The sequence below is a fragment of the Dermacentor andersoni genome, chromosome 6 (genome assembly GCF_023375885.2).
Source record: "Dermacentor andersoni chromosome 6, qqDerAnde1_hic_scaffold, whole genome shotgun sequence".
NCBI lineage: Eukaryota > Metazoa > Arthropoda > Arachnida > Ixodida > Ixodidae > Dermacentor > Dermacentor andersoni.
Window position 1 is genome coordinate 43997579 of NC_092819.1, and position 25434 is coordinate 44023012.

The 25434-nt window shown below is 46.4% G+C and overlaps 1 protein-coding gene across 1 annotated transcript; it reads right to left on the minus strand.

Moving 5' to 3' along the window:
* Nucleotides 1-913: 913 nt before the first annotated feature.
* On the minus strand, nt 914-25434 carry LOC126521985 (SEC14-like protein 2). The gene is made up of 12 exons (XM_050170746.3): nt 25221-25434; nt 19547-19616; nt 16004-16047; nt 14660-14722; nt 12473-12566; nt 9473-9567; nt 8202-8280; nt 7045-7125; nt 5897-5983; nt 3373-3479; nt 2012-2300; nt 914-1103 (listed from the first exon to the last, which is right to left on the minus strand). Exons 1-12 carry the CDS (start codon nt 25260-25262, stop codon nt 988-990), a joined length of 1167 nt encoding a protein of 388 aa, XP_050026703.1. The 5' UTR covers nt 25263-25434; the 3' UTR covers nt 914-987.

Below are 25434 nucleotides of genomic sequence, written 5' to 3' on the forward strand. Positions count from 1 at the left end.
ATTCCAACTCGCGCCTGCAAATTTTCCTAATTTCATCACCCCGGCTAGTTTTCTGATGTCCTCGACAGCGCTTCCCTTCAGTTGGCACCCATTCTGTAATTCTAATGGTCCACCGGTTATCCGCCCTACGCATTCATTGCATGGTCTGCCCAGCTTCATTTTTTTTCTCTTAATGTCAACGAAAATATCGTCTGTCCCCGTTTGCTCTCTGATCCACATCGCTGTCTCTAACGTTAGGCACAACATTTTTCGTTCTATAACTCTTTCTGTGGTCTTCAACTTGTTCTCGAGCGTCTTTGTTAACCTCCAAGTTCCTGGACCATATGTTAGCACCGGTAGAATGCAGGTAGAAGGTGATGTATGTAATATGGCGAAATCGATAATAACGCGCCCCTTCTTTTCTGCTACCCAGGTCGTCGATGGTCCGCCATCGACGTAAGTTTCGTTCGCGTGACACGAGGCAAGTATGAACAGTGGGCAGGCTTCCATTGAATCTGTGTGAATGACCCCCGACAATTGTCAGAGATATAATTTTATGTACTAAATGCACGGGAAAAATGATATCAGTGCCTAAAACGTGGATTGGCCTGCCTTGTTTCCCTGGCTGGTTGGTGGGCGAGAGAGAGAGAGAGAGAGATTTTATTTGGAAGACAGAGAGGTCAGCCTGAGCAGGTGTGGAGGCCTGCGCAGGCCTTGAGACCCCGTGTGGGGCATGTCGGAACTAAGCTGGCTTGAGGGCCTAGTGATGCTGAGCACCCTACGTTTACGGTGCTCGCCCCCCCCCCCCCCCCCCCCCCCCCTTCTTTTTTGAAAGGTACAAAGTGGTGAATACGACGGTAACTATACATACTTTATCACGTACTTACCCAGGAAAGGGTCCTAGAAGTGAGAAAATACGCCTCTTATACCGGCGTCTCAGTCCGTAGGATGCATTTTATAGTGGTATTTAACACGTTTTGTACACATCATGACTCTTATGACAAAGCTTTATGAGCACTGGACGGTGTCCTCGACGCTGGCAAAGGACTCGTGGTGCACTCGTATCACATAGGAGAGCTGCTTTCCGGTGAACCAGCTAAAACTGTTGTCGAAGAGGAACGTGTCTGAAAAAAAAAAAGAAGAGAGAGCAAATAAATGCAAACTTTACCGCGATGCGTAGAGCTCCTCTAAAACAACACAGGCGATCAGTTTAACATGAATGATTCTTGATGGTTGCGGACAATGTAAAAAAAAATTATTGGGTTTTACGTGCCAAAACCGCTATCTATAATGAGGCACGCCGTAGTGGGGAACTCCTGATAAATTTTGACCACCAGGGATTATTTAACGTGCACTTAAACGGGTGTTTTCGCATTTCGCCCCCCCATCAGAATGCCGCCGCCGCCGTGGCCGGGATTTGATCCCGCGACCTCGTGCTTAGCACTTCTCGCTACAATCCAAGATCATGTTATCGTGCTTAGCAGCCCAGCACCATAGTCACTAAGTAACCACGGCGGGTGAAACCGACAATGTAGAGGCGCGGGAGAGAACAACAAAGATCTGTACGTGCCCTTCACTCCTCCTTTCACATGTCTGCAGTTACGTGATTGTCTGTATACATTTGCTATACATTGATTGTAAACATTGATTGTCTGTATACATTTTCGCCAATTTAGCTGCTAAACATATCCAGGTAGCAGGTTACCTATCAAGAGATCTAGACATTTAGATGAAGTTATTGTTTTTTTTCCTAAGTTCCTCGAGAAAATGCAGCTATATCCTTTGACTGGCTTCGGAAGCGAGAACTCTGAGCCCCATGTTCAAGAAGCAGCATGACGCAAGCCGTCTAAGCGTCAGGCGTTGACGTTCAGTCGTTATACTTTGTACGTGCACGGACACTTGTATAGCAGTTGCTCGCTGACCGTTGTACTTTATACCGTGTGACCTGCCCTGCTCTCGCCTACATGGGGTCTTGTGAAAAAGTTTCACGATCACTGTGGTTGAAGGCAACGTGAGGTCATAGCGTGCGTACATGTTCCGGGCTCGTCGCACTGCATCTGCCCGCACTCGGCGTCGCGGTCGCAGGCTATCCTTCGCGGCGCAAGCACCTGGACGCGGTTTTTGCCGCTCGTCCTCCACAGGGCAAAGGCGACGTCTCGTGCTTGAAACCGCCAGTGGAGCTCGGCGCCCGCTGCCTCGACCTGGACCGGCACCTCGATGGAGCGGCCGCGCTCCAGAAAGCAGTTCACGGCTTCGGGGTCGGTGGCCAGTCCGCCACCGCCGCGCCATACGGTAGCCGGAAGCTCGCCACCGGGACCAATCTGCAACGTCGCCGTAAAGCTCTTACGTGTGCTGGAAACGTCACCTAAACGAAGCACTAACGAAGCACTAACGAAGCAACGAAGCGTTAAATGCTGCAGGCAACAAGGCAACAGAGACTTCACCGAGGCGCGTAGTATCTGTGCCGTGCTAGCGGAAATTTGTCGAAGGCATAGGTGGGCGAAAAAAACGGCGCTCACTCACAAAAAAATATATTTGATTGGCTAGCATTAGGAGCGTCAAAGTGGGGAAAAGGCGTATGTGTATGAAGTTAGCAAGCCAGTCACGAGGCATAGAGGAGATGGGAGAGCTGAGAGAATAGTGTCATATATATATATATATATATATATATATATATATATATATATATATATATATATATATATATCGGTATCGTTGTCTGCTCCCAGTTGCACTGCGCTCCTCGTAGAGGCACGTGCTAAACGCGGTTTAAATCATGGATCTTGGACCTGAAAGAGTGCGACGTAATGCTAACGCATTTCTCTCATTTACTGCTATATAGCCACAGGTCTTATTTATTTATTTATTTATTTATTTATTTATTTATTTATTTTATTTTATTTTATTTTATTTTCTCAGGGATCGCTCGGACTCACCAAAATTCTTCTTAGTCCGACTTAGACTAGCGGATATGTCTGAGTAGGGACTAGACTCGTGAGTGAGTTTACCGACCGATGGTTAACGAAGTGGCGTTTAGAGAGCAAGACCACGTGCATCAGTGTCACCACGTTCGAAAGAGACCTGCACGTACTGTCGCTGTTTTACGTAAAGAGCCTGCAGCCCCCTTCTTTTTATTCCTTCATTTCTTAATCTTGTACTCTAGTAGCAACAACTTCATCGCACAGACAGCCTTTGGAAGAAGTATATGCGGTTCATTTGCAGCTAATGCAGGACCTTGCGCTTCCAGCAGAACACGGCTTACTACACAGTGCAAGACCGCACAACTGCTATTCAACTCCATAGTTTGAACCGCCTCTTATGTGGTGACGTAGCGTGTCTCGGTCTTATCTCGCACTTCCACTCGTCTTAAACGAGGCCGCATATTGTACGTACCACGTGCGTACAGCGGGCACCGCCTACGGGATCCACAATCGTGCCTCCCCAGTGCGCCGGCAGCTGAGTGGGGTCGACGTGTTTCAGCAGAACATCTTGCCAGCCATCTGCACAAGTGAACACAAAAATACAGTTCAGACGTCTGCATGAAGTCTTTTCCAACTCCGCAAAACTTAACGCCTCGGTTTCTTCGCACTTCTACTCTACTTACGCTAAGTTTTGCGTGTTGCTCAACGAAAGCTGACCTAACAGCCAGAAAAGACGAAACAACTAAGGACGACAAGGGTGACGTTATGGGCTTGTTGGACGGTCGTCATTGAAAGGTGTCTGCATAGCGCAACAAAACAAGGGCACAAGAAGAAACGAAGACAAGCGCTTGGCTTCGTCTTCGTTTCTTCTTTTGTCCTTGTTTTGTTGCGCTATACAGACACCTTTCAACTAAGAACGGCTGTGGCCACGCCGCCTTAAAGCTTCCGAACTATGACGTAATAGCTCGGTGTGACGTCATGGATTTTGTGGGCGTCTGCACGGGCCTATACGTAATTAGTTACCAACAAGGATGGACTTCACCGTATACCACAAAAGCGAAAGGCTAAACTCCGGAATCTCCGAGAATGTTTGTTCTTTTTTCGCGCCACAGCTGGCTCCAATACGAAAAGAAATTAATATTTTTAAATATCTGGCGTGACGTTGACGTATTGGTGCTGGCCTTTCGGTGTGACACGAAAGTTTTTGCCTTCGTTGTCTCTTCCAGTAATGAACCTCGTTCCGCGAAATCGACGAGACTTGAATTTTGAAAGAACGCTTTATTATTCATAGTGTTCTTCCTTAGTGTTCCTTTAGGAAAAAATAAAAAAATAAATAACCGCAGCTATTCCGGTGATCACGGTAACTATATACAAAATTGGTAGGAACAAGGTTAGCTTTTACTGTAACTGAGCGTACACGCACCAGGCCGTTGTATGTAACGTATCGGGAAGATGTCGGTGGACTGCGCCAAAAATAATGCACGTGCGCAATTCGAGCAGCAGACTTAACGCGTTGCAGGCGTGAAGAAAAGAAGTTCTAAACGACAGGACGCACTTCACGCTGCTTATTTTGTCCTCCTGCTTTGGGCGTAACGGATCACCCATAATCCCAAATTGCCACTCTATAGCGTTTACGTCCAACACCTTTGGCGAGGTCGGACGCTGCCAGGGAACTTCGCGTACTTGCACGCAAAAAGTCACAAGATCTCTGGAGTTCAAGTGCCTTCAATTGCCGATTACATAAACTGGACCCCACGCTATAGCTACAACTGCAATCTAGCCTTTTCCGCGGCGAAACAACCTTGCTGTGCTGCTTATGGCTGGGAGTGGCGTTCACGCACGCATACTCCTATCGTTTAGGAATGGCCGAGAGCCCGATGTGCGACTCCTGTGGGTGCGAGGAAACCATCAAGCAGCTATTGTGTACCTGCCCACGCTACGATGTCCAACGCCTCTCTGCGGACAACTTTACGCCGACTGAACTCGAGACCGTTCACCGAGTCAAAGATACTCGGACCGTGGCCACACCCGTCACTGGAACGAAAAGCGATTCGTGCACTAGTGCACTACTTGAAGTGCACCGGCTTAAGAGACCGTTATAGTGTCCCTCCCACACGCACTCAATGCTTACTCTCTCCCTTTCTTCCCCTTTCTATTCCCCTTTCCCCCAACCCCAGTGTAGGGTAGCAACCCGGGTGCTCTTCTGGTTGACCTCCCTGCCTTTCCTGTCCTTGCTTTCTCTCTCTCTCTCTCTCTATAGCGTTTATACAATAAGCAACGGTATCGCGAGTACACACGCTCCGTGTGACGTCAGAAAAGCGAGTCCGTTCAGTGGGACAACCAAGAATTGGTTCCACACCGTTGAACCAACAACTCTGTCGTCGCCGCGATGCTTCGTAAGTCGGTCGGGGACGCGCAAGGTCGGAAATAATGTCGAAATTTGGCTGCGAACGACAGTTACGCTCCGCTGAAGGGCAACGATGTGTGATTCGTGCTTTTATCTGCATAAAAACGCTTTCCTGACATGTTTCTCCGGACAAGTAGTGGCAGCTCGCGATTGCTTAGTTGGAATTCGTTCATGGAGGGTGTCGAAACGGAAGTCTTACATATCTCGAATAAAAAAAGAAAAGTAAACCTTGCGTGTAACCTGCGCAAGTATGTTAATACAGTTAGATCTTATGGCCAGACAAACGCAGATTGCTGATAGAAACATTAGAGGAGTTAGAATCACTAAGCTGTAAATATAAGAAATTTAAAAGACTGTCGCGTTCGAGACGCACCACCAAACTGTTCCGCTGCAGAAGGACGACCATCACCATACGGCGATCCAAGGCGATCTCGCTCTCAACAGCTGACAGGGCACAATGCAGCTTAGCCTCGGTGATCTCGTGACAAAATCAGCATTACTCAAATCAAGTGTTGCTGTTCATGCTCGATGCGTATACTTATCCCATGGACAATATACCTCTTCACCGGGATGAGGCGAGTGTACTTACCGCGCGTGAACATGCGTAGCTTGTCGGCAGTTCTTGCGGTGATGAATGGCCGAACAATCTTCCAGAATACGGGAAAGAAGCCTGGGGCTGAAACAGAAAGGAAAGCCCCAGTATAAGCACAGTGCTACGTTCGCAGTTCCTCTTTACTGCACGTCTACGTTGTCGTAACAAGAAAAAGGGTTCTCAGGAAGTTGGAGACTTTGAGTGGTGAACAGTGGTCGAATAAGAGAAACCTCAGCCTGGAGCCAACGCTTCCACAACAGAGAGAGATAGAGAGAGAGAGAGAAAGAAATGACTTTATTCATGGTCGGATAAAGACCTTAAAGGTCCTTCCTTAAAAACCTTAAATGATAAAAGCCCTAAAAATAGAGATAATGACCTTAAAGGATAAGCGGACCAGATCTATCTGTTCGACGTCAGCCACTGAGGCTATCCATTCCAGACAGTCGTAGGAGGTAGAGGATTGGACCAGTGGGATAATCTGATACTGCCTGGGAGGGTGAACAGCATATATGCCACGTTCGCGTAGAGGTAGGGGCGATTAGGGCAGGGTGGGTCCGCCCCGGAAAACGTATAAGAAGAGTCGGGCTAGGGTTATGAATGTATTTAGCTGCCTGGCTCGCGGCGTACGTGTTTGCGATGTAGTTAGCTAGGATTGTGGGAAATGTAATGTCTGAATTGTATGAGCGTCGGAGGCGGGCTTTCAACAAGAGGCCTTGTGTACGTCAGGTTCGTTGAGGCCCTGATGAATAACAGGATACCTCGTCCCAACGTTGGCTCCAGGCAGGGGCTCTCGCACAGCACTGTGACTTGCTTTACGCTAGCGTGGCCAATTCCCACTCTCGCTATCATTGCCTTGCGTAACGTTCGTATTTCCTTTTTCTTTTCTTTTGTGCTGTGTACACTGAAATTTGTGTATTAGGAATTTCTTTTTCTGATTAAGAGATAAGTATACACCACGTGGAGAGCCTGAAAATGAAGACATATATCTTTCGAGGCATGTTCGTCGCAACAAACTCGTCAGATTCTCCAGAAGCACACACACCGAATGATCGTCAGCAAAAATAAGTACTGCATGAATGTATGCTGCACTTTTACGTAGACGCGAAATAGAAAACACAGTTGCAGCGCTCGTATGGCGAACTTACTGTTTATAAGCAGGCCAATTTTGAGAGTTTCGGGATAGTTGTTTTCGTAAAGCGCCGCCAACGAGCGGATGAGTTCCAGGACTGCGAAGGAAGAGGCAAGAAATCGAAAGAAAACAGGCGGGAATCAAGAACCATCGGCGAGGTGGTGCACAGGAAACAACGGCTTTGCTTTCTTGGGCTTTTAATATTGTTATTATCATTTTATGCGCTCTATCTTCCCAATTTGTTACCATACAACGCAGACCACGAAACTACTTTTCATTTTTCACAAGTTCATCAGTGGAAAGCAGTTGCAAACACTTTCAAAAACTTCGAAACACTTAAAAAAAAAAAGCGGGAAACATCCCCATTCTTAAAAGAAACAACACACCGCGGAAAATACTAGATCGAGAACGGTTGACAGATTATTCGTCTAGAAGCCTATCATCGCTTTCTGTGCGCCAATGTATCATTTTGTAGCGTAGAATAATGCCGCCGAAGGTCCCGCTGCTGCTTCTCAATTTGAACCACCCGCGACAAGACGGAGTTGTTGACGTCATCTCCACGTGACTACCCTCTGTGCCGTTGTTACATCTTTTAGAAGCTTTTAATGTAGCTCTAAATATATGAAGCGTGCTGTTTGGCTGCTGCAGTTCTGCTTGCGGAATTCGCTCTAGGGCTCTGCTCAGGTTGAGTATACTGGATGCGATCACTTGAGCCTCCGCGACGAGAGCGGCCGAGGGTGGTTGCAGCCTAGGCAGTTGTAAACGGAGAAAGCGATGCCGCTCGCAATGGCGGGACATAGCAGCCGCTATCTGTGGTTAAGAAGTGCTGACGCCAGATATGAGTTGTACCGTATAGTCCAGAACAGGTGGTGCCATCCGGTTTTTGTAGTCTGGTCATTCTGTCGCATACAAAAGTTCTGTTTTAGTTAAGAATGACGAATTCGTTATTACAGAAGCATTATCTTTCAGTCTAGTTTGACTCAATGTTTTCCTTTAATGTCCCTTTAAGCACGAGACCTACCAGATAGACCCTGGGCCTGCTTGGCCTACTCCGCCCACTTGAGCCCGATCCCTCAGTCACCTCCCCCTTTCCCCTTCCCCCTTTCAATAAAGTTTACCACCACCACCACCACCACCACCTACAAGATAGACAGGCGTCGACAGTTAACTGACCTTGCCAGGAAGAGACCTGCTTTAGGCTGAAGTCTTCGTAATCGAAAAGGAAAATGGCCGTGTTCACAGTCTTCCCCAACTGCATGCAGTAGGACAGAAATTGTGAGCGCATAAACTTGTAGCCTGTAAAATTAGATATACGACATATTTATTCAGGACTAACGACGTTCGTACGTAGCTCTTTTGGTGAAACAAAATGGCACCGTTGAATCCTTGAAGAGAAGCCTCGATGGACGAGAGACTAAATCTGTGTTGATGCCACAACCATTTTTTCCTGCGTTATCATTGAATCGAAAGCTTACAGCAGTCATGACAGATGAAAACAGAAATGAACTCGGAGATAGAAACCGAAAGAGAAACAGCAATTTTATTTAGCACTATATAGCATTTTGGAGCATGCACAGTCACAAAGCGCTACTGAAGATATAAAATTTTCCGTTGCGGGCGGCGAGTTCTGCAGGTTGGATTCCAGCGCTGCCCTGTTTTAAAATCGAAGATTTTCTTTGCGAACCTAGCCAGGATTTGTGACCGAGGGTGCTGTGGCCTGGCTTTTCGCTTGCCGAATGGAGCAACCAATCGCAGCGTTAGGTAATCACATGACATTAGGCAAAATAATAAGAGCTTGGTGGCTTAACCCACCCTTCCGTTTCAAAGGGGACGCTCATAGCATCCGCCCACCTTTCCGCGGCCGCGCGAGGGAACAAAAAGTAAGAACCAGAAAGCTCGACTTCGCGCATCTCCAGCAGCAGCATTGCGTTGGCCTCTATACAATGCCTGAATAAACCCTTCCGTGTCAGTTTGTGCAGACATTCAATAAACACAAACTCATGTTTCGATTCTTTATGCACTCGCAAAAAAGCTTCGCTGTACAGAGATTCCAACACGTTGGATCTGCTGCATTTCTATTTCCTCGCGTCGCTGATTAAATTCGCCAATTAGGTCAAACGCAGTGATTAGTGTCACAGTTGTGTCACTAAAGCGCAGCTCATAATGAGATCGCGGTTTAACCACGAAAAATCACGAAATGTTATTTAGTACATGGGGCACGGTCACGCCGACTTTCAGCGAAAGTCGTACGAAAGCGAAGGAGCAGCAACAACAGCGCGCGGCAAGAGCTGCCTATGCTTTAACAGCGTGCATAATATATCTGGTAACGTGGCGCCGCTACAGTAGACCACTGGCTCTTGTACATTTCGGAGCAACTGTGCCAGCGTTCTATCTACTGTAAACGATGGCTGAGCAAATTGTAACATGCACAGAAGCGAACCGACCTTTCTCGTTTGGCTGTCCATGTCGCGTTGCATCAGCTCCATCGTGTAGATCACTTGTCGTACCAGATCTTCTTTGGACAGGCACTGTAGCATGCCTGCACGAGATGCGCCCTTCCGATGACGACAGTTCTACACTGACGGGAACGCCCCGCGCCTAGCCACAAGAGTGTTCACATGCAAGGAGTCCTTATAAACTGCTTGGTGAGCTGTGATCTCTGTTTTACAAATACTGCGCACACAGTGTCTGTTAGTGCATATGTCAAGTAAGCTGTTCGCGTGGGTGATGCCACTCTTCCTTTTTTTCTTCCTGCGTTCGTTCGCTCATAGAAACGAAGTCCAGATTGGTCGGGCCCCTGCTGAAGAAAGACGAGGAGCGACGTAGTTGGGGAACATGTGGGGCAACGACGACTTTTCAAATAAACCCAATTCAAGATTTGGTACTAAACTTGCGAGTTTGGCTTTGACATTAGACACATCAAGACAGAAAGAAAAAGCCACCAGGAATACAATGCATATGCGTCAATAGTTTAGCCATTTCGTTGCGACCGGTGCTCCAAAATATTTGACAGGAGTAACTGTGAGTCTGTTGTATAAAAACCCGAAGTGCAGCATGCACGTAAGAAACTGCAGCACGATGTTAGAAGTTTGCCTTTTGGGAAGGTTAAAGAATAGCGACTTTTACTTGAGCACACGCGAGAGGTAGGTGACTTTGCCTGCGTACTTTGCCTGCGTAGCAAAAGTGAACAGGCCGAAGCACTCGCTGCGGACCTTCTGCCGGTGCTGTGGCCGGCGGAGTTGGCGTGATCTAAGAGCACCGAGAGCTTCTAAAACAACTCTTCTCCGAAAGGGTTATGTCAGTGCCCTCGAACATAGCTTCGTCGCCCGGCTGTTGTCCTGCCTGGCCGCGAACTTTCTGGTTTTGGAACATTTTTCGGGATGCAGTAGGTGAAAATTCGCGTACCTAGCTGCAAGAATAGTACGTACGATTCCTGCGCATATGGGGAAAGCGGACGAGACTCGGGTAAACCTCAATGAGGTTGCTCATGACTTGGCACGAGGACTTGCTAACCGTGACAGTCACAACCGAGCCGTTCACCATCAAGCCAGGGAATCTAGAGATCATTTAATAACATACAATGACGTTACCAAACACTGCTATTTAGGACGCAGGCAATTCCCATTACCACATTCAAAACTGAACAGGGCTCAGGCAGTCTCACTGCGCTTATTGCAAACGGGTACATATCCCACACCGTACACCATTAATAAAATATATCCAGAGAAGGAGATTAAGATGGACTGCAACAATTGTAATGGCATCATTGGAATCAGACATATGCTGGCGGGGTGTCCCGCGACTCTCCCCAACCTCGTTGAAGAATGGACACAGTGGGAGAAAAGGATTCAAAGCCCATTGTTTCAGGACCAACTAAGCGCAGTCCAGAGGGCCCATGATGTCGCTGAAAGGCTTGGCCTGACAGTGCCAACGTGGGAGCGGCCCGCCTTGGGTTAAGAAGTCGAGCCTCCGGACCTCATTACAATAAAAGTTTTCACACACACACACACACTCACACACCTAGCTGCAACATTTGAACAAGCACAGTGTTTTTCATATTCTTACCGGAAACGCCTATACTGCGAGCTTCCTTGAGGACTTTCTATATCTGGGTCCCAGGAGATGAGGCACCCAAAAGTCTACCTTGGAAGATCTAAACGTGGCATGCTTTCCATAGTTATGGTCCCAACAGCTCGCCTGGCTCACGCTTCAGCTTAAAACAAATGTGCACGCACTCGAAAGTGGTCTATGAATAACTTACAGGAAGCCGTATCAAGAGGAACGCGACACCTAAATGTATGAGAACGACTTCTCTATGACATAAGCGGGGCCTGTTTTCGCTTACCACGTGCGTCAACGTTCTGTAGATGCTCCGAAACACTTCGCTGTCATAACGGTATCGTCCAAATTTGATATTACCACATCGAAGATTCCGGTGATCAGAAATGAAACGCATCACTAATGGTGAAGTGAAACACAGAATATTCGAGTGAAGAGTGAGTGAACAAGGAAAGCATCAGGGGGAGGGGGGTCTCGAGCCAACATTTCGATAAGAGGGCTTACCTTCAGACAAGTCCCGTTATCGAAACGTTTGTTCTAGATTGAGGCCTGCTTAATTTTCGCAGTGTTGTTCTCTTATAATCTCCACATTCCCGTGACACCTCTGTCTTTCGGATGAGTCTCTCCACACGGGCAACTCGAGGTAAAGCTATCCAAGAAAAAAATAAAAAGAATCTCAAAAATTCCTTAAGTGATCACCACAAGCTAGTGCTGTTATTGAGAAATGCCCGGTCCTGTAGTAGAAAATCTTTTGTTTAGCTTTCTAAGCCCACAAATCTCCGAACACCATTCTACTGAAAAAAAAGAAAAGTTAGAATACTTGGTCACTTTATTTTTTGGCCAAGACAAACACATACATACTAAAAAAAAAAGAACGGTGAAATAGTTGTGCTAAAAGCTAGCTATCGTAATTAGTAAGTAATTCGTTCTCTCAACTACCGCAGCAGGAAACTTACTACAGCATACCAAACAATGATACTGCGGGCATTGATTAACATTCTCGCGCTTAATTAAGGATGTCGAAGTGTTGTATTGAAAGTATCAAAAATGATACATTGTTCCCTGTGGGTTTGATTATTGGATCGTCCTTCACAGAAAAGTTGCACACATTTTACATGTGTGTGCGTGTGCGTGTATATATATATATAAATATATATATATATATCAATTTTACTGCGTTTCATTTCATTGCCTAAAATACGTTAACCTCACCTTGGACTCCTTGCACGTTGTTATACCTTATATTTACACTAAATGAAGTTCTTCAGTACCAGACAAATTTTCTATTCTTTTTGCTAATGCGGCGCCCAACTCAAAGGCATTTCCTGGCCCACAGGAGTTGCGATTACGCCACATTGAACGAATTCAGCACGGGACGCACCCACCTCTGAAATCTCCGCGTCCAACTGGTACGATGTAAATGGGACAACCGTCTCGGTCATGGTTAAATATCCCACCAGGAAAGTACTTCTTTAGAACCTGCGAGATCCACGAAAGCCATGGTATACTATGAAAGCAATTGGCGGAATATTCATTTAAATATGGTGGGCAATGTGATGGGGTACGGATAAGCGCTGGCAAGCTATAAGGAAAACGCGGGTCTCATCAAAAAATGGCTCTGACGGGGGATTAGGGTTTGTTAATACGTGGGCGATATAATTGTAATGTTGCAACGCACTGCGTTACGGTTGCTTGGTATGCAAGGGAATATTTGAACGGAAACGCCCAACAGACACGTTTGGTGCTTCACGAGCGCTCTAGCCTTACGGTGCGGCTTATGCAATTGGGATAGTGTTCGTCTTACAGCCCAAGATTGCGGCAGTCGTGAAGCGATAACAAAGTTGCCTAGGGACATCTCTTTTGCTTAACCCACTGGCTCAGCGGAACTAAGGTTTTCCGTGTATAAAATTTCGCAGTGAATTTTTTCCTTCTTCTTTTTTCTCTCAAGTCTCTTCGCAGCCGTTTTTTTTTTTCGTCCAAGATAAATCGAAAGTACAGATGGATTCCGACGATGCTGCGAACCCTGTGCACTCATGCGTGCGTCTGTTGAGCGTATTTTGCGAGTTTGTACGTGATGGACGAACCGATTTTATGAAAATTCCTTTTAAAGCGACCCGTCGAGATTTGCCACCGAGCACGCCCCGTCGGACCGCAATAAGTTGTAAATGAATGAATGAATGAATGAATGAATGAATGAATGAATGAATGAATGAATGAATGAATGAATGAATGAAAAGGAGGTGACGGTTGAACTGAAGAGAACCCTTTATTCTCCCATCAACGCATCATAATGTGCTTGCCAACATCTGCTGGTTCGCTAAACGAACTGGTCGATAGACAAGCAGCCCCGCACATGCGTCTTTCTTTCTTTCTTTCTTTCTTTCTTTCTTTCTTTCCTTCGTTTTTTCTTTCCTTCTTTCTTTCTTTCTTTCTTTCTTTCTTTCCTTCGTTTTTTCTTTCCTTCTTTCTTTCTTTCTTTCTTTCAGATTTGTTTATTTAGAATGAAATCTTTGCGAGTAACAACAGCTTGAGCGTGCCTGGGGATATGTACAGCGATGTTACACAGATGATTGTGTAATAACATAGAGTGCTATGCGCTGAATTTTAGGCCGCCTTCGGACTGTAAGTACAGAAATAGCTGGGAAAATACGAGATCCGTGCTAGACACTGTTCTCCGTTCAGAACTCTATAGAGTACAGCGCCATCTGCCCTGCAAATGGACTAGCTTTCTCGATTTAGAACTAGTACTTCCTTATGCCTTCGCTGATACGGTGAAGCGCGCTGCGTTACTATGATCGAGAGAGCCTAACTACAAGCGTGCCCAGGTTGTCTTAATTAAGCTCCTTCCAGTTCCGTTCATACGAAGCGTGCTCAAGAATAGTGCTCACGTTGATTAACCCTTTAATGACGGCACATATAAATACACAAAAGAAAGGTTTATTTTATATCAAAATAAGCAACACACATAGAGAATAAGCATAATCAACGAAAATTTAAAAACGTTATTTTGCCGACGTTTTTACAGGAATAGGCGAGAAACATCAGGCAGAAAACTGGAAGTGGGCTTCACCTCAAGCGGTGTATGTCATCGTTTGAAATGTGTACAAACATCTCTCGTCATACGTGAACCATGGGTGTATACTTAATTTGGTTTACGTCACGCGTGTGACACCATTGCTGCCGGATATATTGAATCGGTCTGTCTCCTCTTACCGTGCTCTCAAAAAGAAAGCCAGTCGCGTGTCAGAGTTCTTCCTCGTGCTGTGTTTCTGTTCTAAACCAACAAATGACGCTTGGTGGATATCATTCTGTGTTGGCCGGAAACATTTAGTCAGAAAATTCGTACTCGATACCGAAACTCAGCAAAAAAAAAAAAGTTCTTTATTTTTCTGGTATGTTGCCGTTATATGCAACACTCGGCAATAAAGGGTTAAGCATGGCTGCAAAGAACAGAAAACAACAGGTTTCCCAATGTGTCCCGTGCCTGCTTATCGACGAATTTGATCTGTCGACAGAAGCTCTACTGCATCTGTTACGATCTACGTAAGCGAAGCAGTCGGGGCTTTACTTACCGGATGGCACTCGTACCGCTCGATAAAGGTGTCGACCTGATTTTCCTCTCTCCACCGCAGATTCTGCCGGACGAAAGAGAAAGCGTGAAAGTTTTTTCTCTTTCTTTTCTTTTCTTCAAAACCAGGACGTAATGCAGCCATGGTGGAAAGTGCCACTTACAATCAAACATTAGCGTGAATTGGATATGAGCCATCGAGGTATCTGTGTCGTTGCTGCTACGAGTGGGCTTCCTAGTGTTCATCCAAGGTGCATAATTAAGGTCCAGAGTGACGTGAACGCCATTTCATTACCTTTATACAGCCTATACGTCAGCTGCTAGCTACACGTCGAGGCCGTTATCCCTTAGGTGCAAGGATGATAAACGTGAAAAGGGTGTAGCGTACACGTTTATCGCATGCTTTTTCTTCTTTTTTTAAAAATTTAGTAACGGTACATTCGTCTGGTCGCTTTTAAGCGCTACAGAGCGCTCTTGCCGTGCTGCTTGCATTCGGTTGTTCGAAATATAGTGTCGTAATACATTCGCCTGCTTTATTCACAGCGCCGCGCTCCAGCTGAGTGCGCTCAGAGGCGCTCGCACCTTCAACCTGGGAGCGCGACCGAGGTCCGGCAAAAAACTCGATCACGTGGCAACTCCTATCGCTCGGGAGGCAGCCAGCACATTCGGCTAGAGCAGGTTTCTTTTGGCTCCAAGTCGAGAGTGCGCCGCATATCTGGAAACCAAGTTGCAACAATTTATAGGAACCGGTCGTATGTACCATAAGTCGCCCATTACCGAGAGAGAAAGATGAACGCTCCTCAATGGGTGCTGGAGATGTTTGCCTGGCCATACACTTAGCATGCTCCTCCAGACGACAAGTGGGACGTTTGAAATGACGCGGTAGTTATACAATACGTTGTACACACGCGAACACGGCGTACACAAGTAACCAGCACACACGGTCACAGGGAACCAAAGTGCCTCTTTCAGACAAGCGTTCTGGAGGAAGACCTTCGTTGCGTCCCAAAGTACCGGCAGCGCTGCTACAAGGTCAAAAAATGCTGCGCAGCTCGAAGGAGATACGACGTAAATTTAAAGCCAATCGCAGCTCGGCTCTCGTGGTAACCCAGTGCAGAAACGCTGTACGAATGTATCCTTGCCGAAGGTGAGGCAGCCATGACTGTCGCTTTACCGTTATCGAGGTAACGCGTTGTAGCTCGTGACGAGTAACTTCGTGAAGGAGTTATTGCCGAATGGGAACGGCGATGACGCGCATCTGGCATGCCGCCATATCAGCTTTTCAATGTCGCAGGGATTACGCCTGGCGGATGGCCAGATTCTTGGCCTTCGTCATGCCCATACTCACTTTGCGCAGAAGCTCTTCCGCCTTGGTCACGTCGAAGTCTCGTGCTGCCAATGGAAAGAAAAAGAAATTGTGCATGTGCATTTTGGAAATGCCAAAAGTTAAGTTAGCCTTAGTTAGTGCGCGGACTTATTTCACAGAACCGACTCTCCGCCGAACCGAGCCGCAGCCACAGCGCGAGGCCCTGCCTGAGCGTAAATCTGCGGGTAAATGCGATGGGAGTAACTGCTAGTGTGTGTGTTGAGAGCCGGGTGACTGGCGGCAGATTATGGGACATACATTTGGGTAATCGCAGAGGCACCAGAATCCAACGAGTAGACTGTAAAATAATTCACACCCTTAAAAGTGAAAAAGAACGTGTAAATGTGTCTAACTCGCACACTTCGGGTGTCAGTTATGTAAGTCACACCCTGAGGGTGTGAGTTATAGACATATTTACACCCCTTTTCCCTTTTAAAGGTGTAAAATATAAATCACGCTCTAAGGGTGCGAGTTATAGACACATTTACACCCTCTATCCCTTTTAAGGGTGTAAAATATAAGTCGCACCCTAGAGGTGCGAGTTTAGACACATTTACACTTTTCCCCTTTAAGGGTGTAAAATGTAAATCACGCCATAAGGGTGTCCAGGGAAAACACGGGGAACACGGGGAACCCCACCTATATATACTGTGGCGAGGAAAGCGTACGTTGCCTTGAAGAAGACAAGTCCACTTGTCGAAACGTTGGCTCCTGCATTCACCTTGTTCACGTTTTGCTCATCGCCATAAGGGTGTGAGTTATAGACACATTTACACCTTTCTTCTCTTCTAAATGTGTAATATATAAATCACACCCTAAGTGTGTGAGTTATAGACACATTTACACCCTTTTCCCTTTTAAGGTTGTAAATTATTTTGCAGTGTACAGCAAGAGTGCCATATATTAAGCATTGGAGGCACTCGGTATTCACACTGCTCTTAAGAGCCAATTCTCCAGAGAAATGACAGCGTCAGTGCACATAAGGAGTGTGTCTTTACGTACGCCTTATGCATCATTAGCATATAATCACACCAGATATATTCGGATAAATGCTCGAATGTTTTAAGGTGGAGCGCTACGCCGGTCCTTTAGTCAATGCAAGCGACTTACTAACGCATGCACAGATTAACTTACAAGCGACGTATCTCGGCACTGCTTGCATGCAGTGGCAAACACTTCATGCGAGCGACGCAGCAGTTAAGCACGGTGCAGAGTTAGCATAGGTTTCCCTGTACTAGTGTGCGATGTATGTCTGAGAAGCAACAAGACTAGGCCTCTTCTGCGGGCTGTGTGTAAAATAGGGGTATGCTTCTCATGGAATCAAGTAGCATGATGTCTTAGCAGTGTATGACTATAACTTGAGTTTTCAGCAACTATTTGACTTTTTGTAGCGCATATTCATTCGCATCCTTATCTTGCCACGTCTTTCACCTGCGATAACTCTGGAATGAACCATGAACAAGGATCAGCGAATCAACTTTATCTTTGTCGTCCTGTTGGAGAAGAATCCACCAGAAACACTTCAGATGCTTCAGCATGCGTATGAAGATAACACAGTGTCACGCATACATTGGTTTAAGTCACACAAGAGATTCAAAGCGGGACTTAAGGGAGTGGAAGATGACTCCAGGAACATGAAAGCTTCATTAAGGAAGACTGACGGTAACGTCGAACAGGTAAGGCAGGTGTTGGGCGCTCATCGTCGGCTAACTGTTCGAATGATTACCAGCCAGCTGGAGGTGCAAAATGACAGCGTTTGAAAAATTGTCACTGATGATTTCTGCATCCACGAACTTTGCGCAGGAATGGTGCAATGGCTGCCGAATTCTCATCAAAAGGAGCTCCACAAGCAGTTGTGCCAATACATGATCGCACGTTTTCAAACGTAATCTTGCGGACTTGCTTCGAAGCGTCATCACCATGGGTATGAGACATGTATTCGTTAGTATTACCCACAATTCAGGCGCTAGAGCTGTAATGAAAGTCTCCGACGTCGCCGAGACCAAAGAAATCAAGGCACTCGAAGTCAAAAGTGAAACACATGCTGATCACGTTTTTCGTTGTGAGGGGCATAGCCCACATTAAGTTCTTGCCACAGTGACAGATGTCTGTCCAGCAAACGTACGCGAAAATATCCTGCGGCATTTACGTCACTTAGGGCAGAAGAAGAGGCAGTTGTGGCAGGGCTAATATCATCCGCTGCATCAGGACAACGCAGCAAGTCGCAAGACTTTCGGTATCCGGCAGATCCTGGCCGAAAGGACCTCTGCTATGCTGAAACAACCTTCATATGCCTCTAATCTTGCCGTCTGTAACTTTTTCTTATTACCCACGATAAAGGTCATTATCCTAGGGGTTTGTTTTGAAGGCGTGGAGGCGATCAAGGGAGGCGTAATGAGGCAGCTGCAGAATATCTCTGAATAATCCTTACAGCAGTGCATAGAAGCGTCGTAGAGAAGTGTGGAAAAGCATTTTAGACTGCAGGGGGATTAGCTTGAGGGAGGCACTTTGTATTTTGCCGCTTGGCATATAAACAAAATGTAAGTGATACCAGACCCGCTACATTTCAGACAGACCTCGTATATATTGATAATTAAGCCTCTGGAAAGGCGAATGAAAGAGCAAAGCGTGCGGCGAGCACATAATTCTGTGGCTATAAGTGAGCTTGAAGGAGAGAGAACAGGCGTGGAACACAATAAAACATAATTAACTAAAGGAAAAAGACAACACCCTCAACAGGATGAAATAATGTGACGACGAATTCGAGCGACGAAATTGTGACGTCCACAAAAGTTATACGCCAACAGCCACATTACGTGCGCGCTAGCCTTACACTCGTGAGAAAGCCACCTTATTCTCGAAAAGAAACTGGGCCTGCTGGACGCCTCACACTTCGAAAAATCGGGGGCTGTGTTCTTTGTTGGTTGTGTGGACTGAAGATGTCGCATTCAGAGCTGAATTACGAATATGCCGGTGAATGAACTTGGAACAGCGAAGTCTCTTCAAAGTCTCAAATCCAGACCTCTCTTGCAAGAATTTGATTAGAGCTTTTAGAATACCATGGCGGCGACAAATAAGGGTCCGGTCAAGGTCCCAATAGAACCTTTATTAACAAAGGAAGTGTGTTGTCAGGTTTTCCGCAGCTCCAGTGAGGCGTTTGCGCTGGATGTTACGTCACACAAAAGTGACGTAACACCCCAAAGTTATCGACTTCGAATAGATGGTTTGCGACGACGACCTTGCGGCCGCCATTTTGGTATACTACCGCGTTCAGGAGTTTCGTAAACAGGAAACATAACTGCACGACAGGCGGGTCTTGCACCGTGCGACAAATCGATAACAGTAATAATCGGGTGAAAAACAGTTACCGTCAAAAAGCAAAACAAATATAGCCGTGATAATACGGTGCGCTGACGTCATTGTGGCCGCCATGTCTGGGTGCCAGTACCGTGAGAAACTACGTCCGTGAATTCACGTGACGTGATACGAACATCACTCCGCTTGCATGAACGTCGTTGCACTCACCTCGAAGCCAGCGCAGCAGGTAAGGGTCAGTGAACTTGTCTTGCCAAATGTCCCGTAGAGCCTCTTTAAACTGTTGGAAGTTGGAAGAGGATTAGTTAAGAAGAACGGGCATATGCGCATCACATCTAAAGTACATACATCGCTTTCATGAGAAGCCAACAAACACTCATATCATGGCTTCTCATGATATGACTAATAAATCGGGCCCCTCGGTTAATCCCCTTTCTTCTCGTTTAATACATCGCTTTGTTAGTTTACAACACCAAAGTCACTCTCCCAATGCCTATATGTATTGCAACATATTTTTTTTTATTCGCAAGCCAGATTTTCTCTCATTCGAATGCTTCCAGAACCTGGAATGACGCACAGAGAGTAAATATCGTGCTGAGATCGTAATTCCGCAGGGCCGTGCTAGAAGTAAAAAAAAAAAAAAAGAACGATGTTTGGATACTTGTTCGCGCCTTTCAATTTTCGCGAATTCCTGGCCATTCGTGAAAATTGCGCCCTCGAGAAAACCAAGTCGCTTATAGGTACGTTACGCATTGGACGCAGATGCTTTAGGTCATTGTGAAGAGCACGTACGATGTAGCTGGTTAGGACTGCGAATCAAAGAACGAACCAGCAGAGAGCGAAAGCAGAGAGAAATAAACCTACGGGCTGAAAATGACGGTTTACAGGAGCGTCGACGCTCCTTTGGTTGTGCGGGCTCTTTACGAGTAGAATATGAACTAAGGGAGCGGAACTCACTAGGCTACGTAGATAGAATGTACTTTTTCTCTCGCCGTTCGGACTGAAAAACGCCCGACTTGTATCCGTGCGCATGCAATATCGCACTCAATATGAGTTGCAACGCCGCATGCCGCTGCCACTTTTGCTCTCACTCAGAAAAATAACAAGTGCCATTTTTTTTAATAGGGTCCTTCCAGTAATTGGAACGGCGTTTAGTTCATCTACTTTTCATTTGCATGTCAGCGCTGCCATAGTATAAATGACGAACTAAGGCTGCATCTCGCTCTGATATCGCGTCGGAGCAGCTGCCAAATCCTGTTATCGCGAATCGTTTCAGACACACGCACAGTACGCCCGCACGCACGGTTATGTTGCACTTATCGTCAGGAGTAAAAGATAAAGACCAACGCTACAAGGACCCGTATGAGCCAACTATAATTGATGCAACTGCATGCGACTGAATCGCCTGTAAAACAAAAATAAACGCGCCACTGGCGCTAACTTTATGGACCTCTTACTGAGCGGTCTGATCGGCTTAAGCACCGGAGTCGGATGAACCGGTTTGCACGCACGTATATCTAGAAATCTCGGGAATGTTGCGCTTGCTGCGCCGCAAACAAAGCGATAGTATTTTGCATACCGCTCGGTCTGAAATACAATGCCTGCGAGCAACGAGATCCGTACGCACTCGGTAGGAGGGAGATAGTATTCGTGCCAGTTCCTCGAAACTTCACTTGTCGCAGCGCTGTCCGTTATTCGCAATGCAGTGGCGCGCTCGAGTGCTTTAGACAGAAAGTGTGGGCGTGCGTATACGTGTCACACGTATACCAGCTCAGCAACAGTGGCGCAGAGTAACTGCTCTCTTCGTTCTTTAATCACTCAGCCTCATGCGAGGGCCAGTTCTGAGCAATCAGGTCCCCGTGGGAATACTTTCTTTTGGCACACTGCAACGCCAGACAGAAAAGCTGGAAAAACTTCAGCTTTTCCGGTGTCTGCGGCGAAAGTGAAAAATATTTAGAAGATAGGGGTGGGGGGGAGATAAAGCAGACGCGAATGAGAATGAGGAGCGGTCGCCCTCGAGCTCCGTACAAGCGGAGACGCTGGTTTAAACTTGTAATGCGAGATGCGTGTCGTTAACGCCGGCGGCGGCAATGATCCGCTCGACGATCCACCTGCGCTAACCCCATTTCGCGTTGTTTTATCAAAGACGACTACAGTACGAGTAAAAGCAAGCTCAGAAACAGAAGAAAAAAACGAAAAAGAAAACGAAGGAAACCGTCGAAAGCGAAGAGTCACACACGTCTTCTGCGTTCAAGTCGTACCAGCCTAAGGTGAGCGCCGAAGATTAGAAGGTCAGATTTTGTTTCGCAGTGGTCAGATAAAGCGCGAGTTCTTATTTGAACGAAAAAAAATGAAAGCAGAATTTCTCTGGCGTAAGCCAGTTATAGTAGGAATATTCAGACTTTTCGCAGTGACGCGCCAAAAAATTCTCACCTCCTTCGCAATAGCTGGTGTTGGCGAGACAGAGTATACATGTATAAATTTTTCGCTGTTGCCTGTGCAAGGTAGTTGTTGCGGCATTTTTAACTAAACAAAAAAAGGCAACGATCCCGACGAAATGTTTTTCAAGGTCGCGCCATAGCTATGGGCTTTACGTCAAGCTTAGTACTACGCATAACGACAGCTGTGCCGACATGCGTCTGCGGCAATGCTAGTGAAAAAAAAAAGCGGCGTATCCCCCGTAGGCGATAACGATCATGATAGAATATTGATGAGGAAGAGGAAGAGAAGACGAATTAATTAATTGCTTAATGAAGTAGCCTTTAATCGCGTAGAATAAACCCAGGTTTCAATGGTGAGAAGGAAGCAAGGAAAAGCAGTTATGGTGGCTAATAGTGACGCGCGAGTCAGCTTCGACGACAGAGCTCCGCCAACGCGATTAGTGTATTGCGTTCATCGCCTGCTGAGCGCAACTCTTGCTGTGCAACACTCTTGCTGTGCTGCATGGCGAAGCACAGCAAGAACCTGCAGGCCTCTTTCGCTTGAACCGACTCCCAACTGTAGCGCGAGGCTTGAACGTTCCAACAGCAAGTGTCCAATATTTGGACGGCTGTCCGGGGGTGACATCGGTAGCACCTGGGTCGACCGAGTGCCTGTCGCCTACACTTTGCAGGCGCGTTCGCAGTGTCAGCCGCGCATACTCATGCCCGGTGTACGAGGATTTGCGCATCGCGATGGAGAGCACGAGGCAAGAAGATTTATTTGGGCGGATGGCTCATCACCCCTATACAAGGGTCCTTGGGTGCATGAAGCCGTTTGTTCCGTGTTATACGTCGGGAAGTAAGACCGCCAATCGCAGAGACGCGCCAGTGATGAGATGTTAGCGAATGCAAAACTTGGCACTTGTTAGGGGCACCCACGGCGAGAATAAGCGCCTCGTATATATAAAAGCATTAGAGGAAAGTAATTATGGCTCGAGCGGTGAACGAAGGACGGAGGAAAAGTTATAACCGCACGCAAATGCACTTTGTGGCAGCCAGCCAAGCAAGTGGCCAAACCAGTCGTGAGTGCACGCGATGTCTCGCGGCAAAAGAACGTCGGATCGCATTTCCGGGACGTTCTGCTGTTACGAAGGAGCCCTTTGTCTCTAAACTGACGTTCTATTGTGTCACTTTCACTAGTCTTAGGGCAAATGCTTTTGGTGAAATAATTGTCGAACTGCTGACAAAGTTAATGAAGACGGGTTCCCCACAAGTTCGCATCCAGGACATGACTTGCGCGGGTGATATACTGTAAGCTGACGGCGTGTTCACGTCTGATGTTCAGCTCTGCGGTGGTAGCGAAACACTAGTCCCCGTCTCGCTATGTCGGACGGTGAATGAACGTCTCGCGTGCCTGCACCCTTCGCTCTTAGCCAGTCCAAGACGTGATGGAACCTAATGGATATGGTAGTAGAACTGTGGGCTGCATGATCAAGTTGTGTGTACCGTTAATCAATGGCAAAGCGCTGTCGTTCTTTTTTCCGCATAAGCGCATCCTCAAGGAAAATAATGAGTTGTATGAGTAAATTAAGCTATTGCAATATAAAAGAACGCTCTGATCGTGATAGTAGGCTCGTTAAAGCATTACAGCCGCGAAAAAAAAAATTAAAAAAAAGAAGAAGCGTGTGGCGACGCTGTTTCACCGTGACGTAGTAGATTTTGACAGCACGCGCTTTGGCCTCGTTAACTCTTTCTGTTAAATGATGGGCTACGCTGTATTCTAAGTGAGCCAAACGCTCAATTTAACAAGTTTCGAGAACTTTCATTGCGCTGCGACAGGCTAAATACGGGAAAATGCATAGACATTTATGACGTCACACTGACATGGGGGCGCGGCGATTCCGGAGCGAAATTCCGAAGATTAAAATTGGCCTTTATTTGCACTTCTAGTAATCGATCCCTTCTCGCAACATTGACAGAACTAAAGCTTCGGAGCAATAATACATCAGCTTAAACTGATTTAGTAGATTCTATTTAGTGTCCATTTAAACCAATGCATTCGAAAGTGTGATTGAATCTGAATGAAACAGGATAGGGTTTTATGTTTTCAGTAAGCAAACACTTCACCAGTCTGAAAAGACATCGCGGCCTTTGAGACACTATGAAAACTAAAGAATTTGGACTCGCCTCCTCAATTTCACATGAAAATTGGGACTTAAAACACTTACAATTATATGCTTGTAGCATAAATGCGCGCACATTGCCCAAGTCGGTTACGTGTGTCAGAGAGATTGGTTTCAGAAAAGGCCGAGGTGTGAAAATACACAAAAACCATTTGAATGTCTCCCACCTGTTTACCAAATTTGAGAAGCTTCTGGACAAACATTGCTGGATTTACAAATACTGCATGCTGCGCGAATCCGTCTACAAACCTTATATGCCGGAAGATGTTTCTGACCTTTAGCTTTTGCAGGTGTCTGACACAATAACGGCACGATAATAACATAAACAAATAAATAAGAAACTAATTTTGTCTTCGCCCTGATCCTATTCCGTTTTCTTTCGACACTGAGGGTTTTTGCAAAGAGCAGAATCCGCGAAATCGATAATCCAACTGTAGTGGTTGTGAAGGGCAAGGGGAGAGAATTCATTATAGGAAAGGCAGAGACGTCGGCCTGTACATGACGCTTTTGTATACAGCTTTATTTTTTTTCGAGCTTCCCTCTGCCTTTATATACGGTGGCACACACTTGTAAGATAACATGTTTTTTTTTTGTTGTCATAGGTTAAAAGATACTATGAAGGGGATTGTTCGTTTAATTTATTCAGTGAACGCTACCGTTAGACTGTCGCGAGAGAAAGAGAGAGCAAGGGACATTAAAGGCTGTTTAGACCTAATAACTTGACAATGATAGTTTCTTCCATGTGTAATCTAAATTTATTGTAGTAATCTACATACAATAACGATATCGCCCCAACCCTCTCTCCACATAAAAGAAAGAAAGAAAGAAAGAAAGAAAGAAAGAAAGAAAGAAAGAAAGAAAGAAAGATTCTTTGGTTGTTTCGAAAAGAATCGGCGCAGTGCCTATTCTAACACCTGCTGGGGCATTTTATAATTGTAACACCGTCTGCAACAATTCTGGTAACACGCTCTTGCTGTAAGTAAATGCTTTGAATCAAATAGCCTCTAAAGCTGAATATTAAGTAACAATAAAAGAAGCAACGAAACAGCGAAGTTAATGGCCTAGGCAGAACGATATGAAAAAAAGTAGAAGAAGACGAAAACAATGGGCCACATGTTGCACGGTGAACCACGGCATCGCCAGATTTGCCTCGAGTAACTCTTTTACGAAAGATCGTGGAGTACAGCCGTTCGCGCTTTCCGTGTTTGGCCACCGTTCAAGTAAGTGGCAGCGTTCGCGTGCGCCGACTTTCGAATCAGGAAGCGTCCTCGACAGACTCACCTGTTGGAGTGCTCGCTTCTCCTGAGCGTCGTCGCCCCCCATCGTCGGCGTCGCGAGAATCGCTGCAACTTTCCTGGATGGTGTCGCCGCAGCCGTCAAACTGTGGCCAGCAGAACAGCACGAGCTCCACTGGGAAGGTTCCCGCTACTGGACTCCTTGTCAGCGAACGCCATCTGCCGGTCACTCGGCGAAGCACGCCGGCGTAGCACGGGTC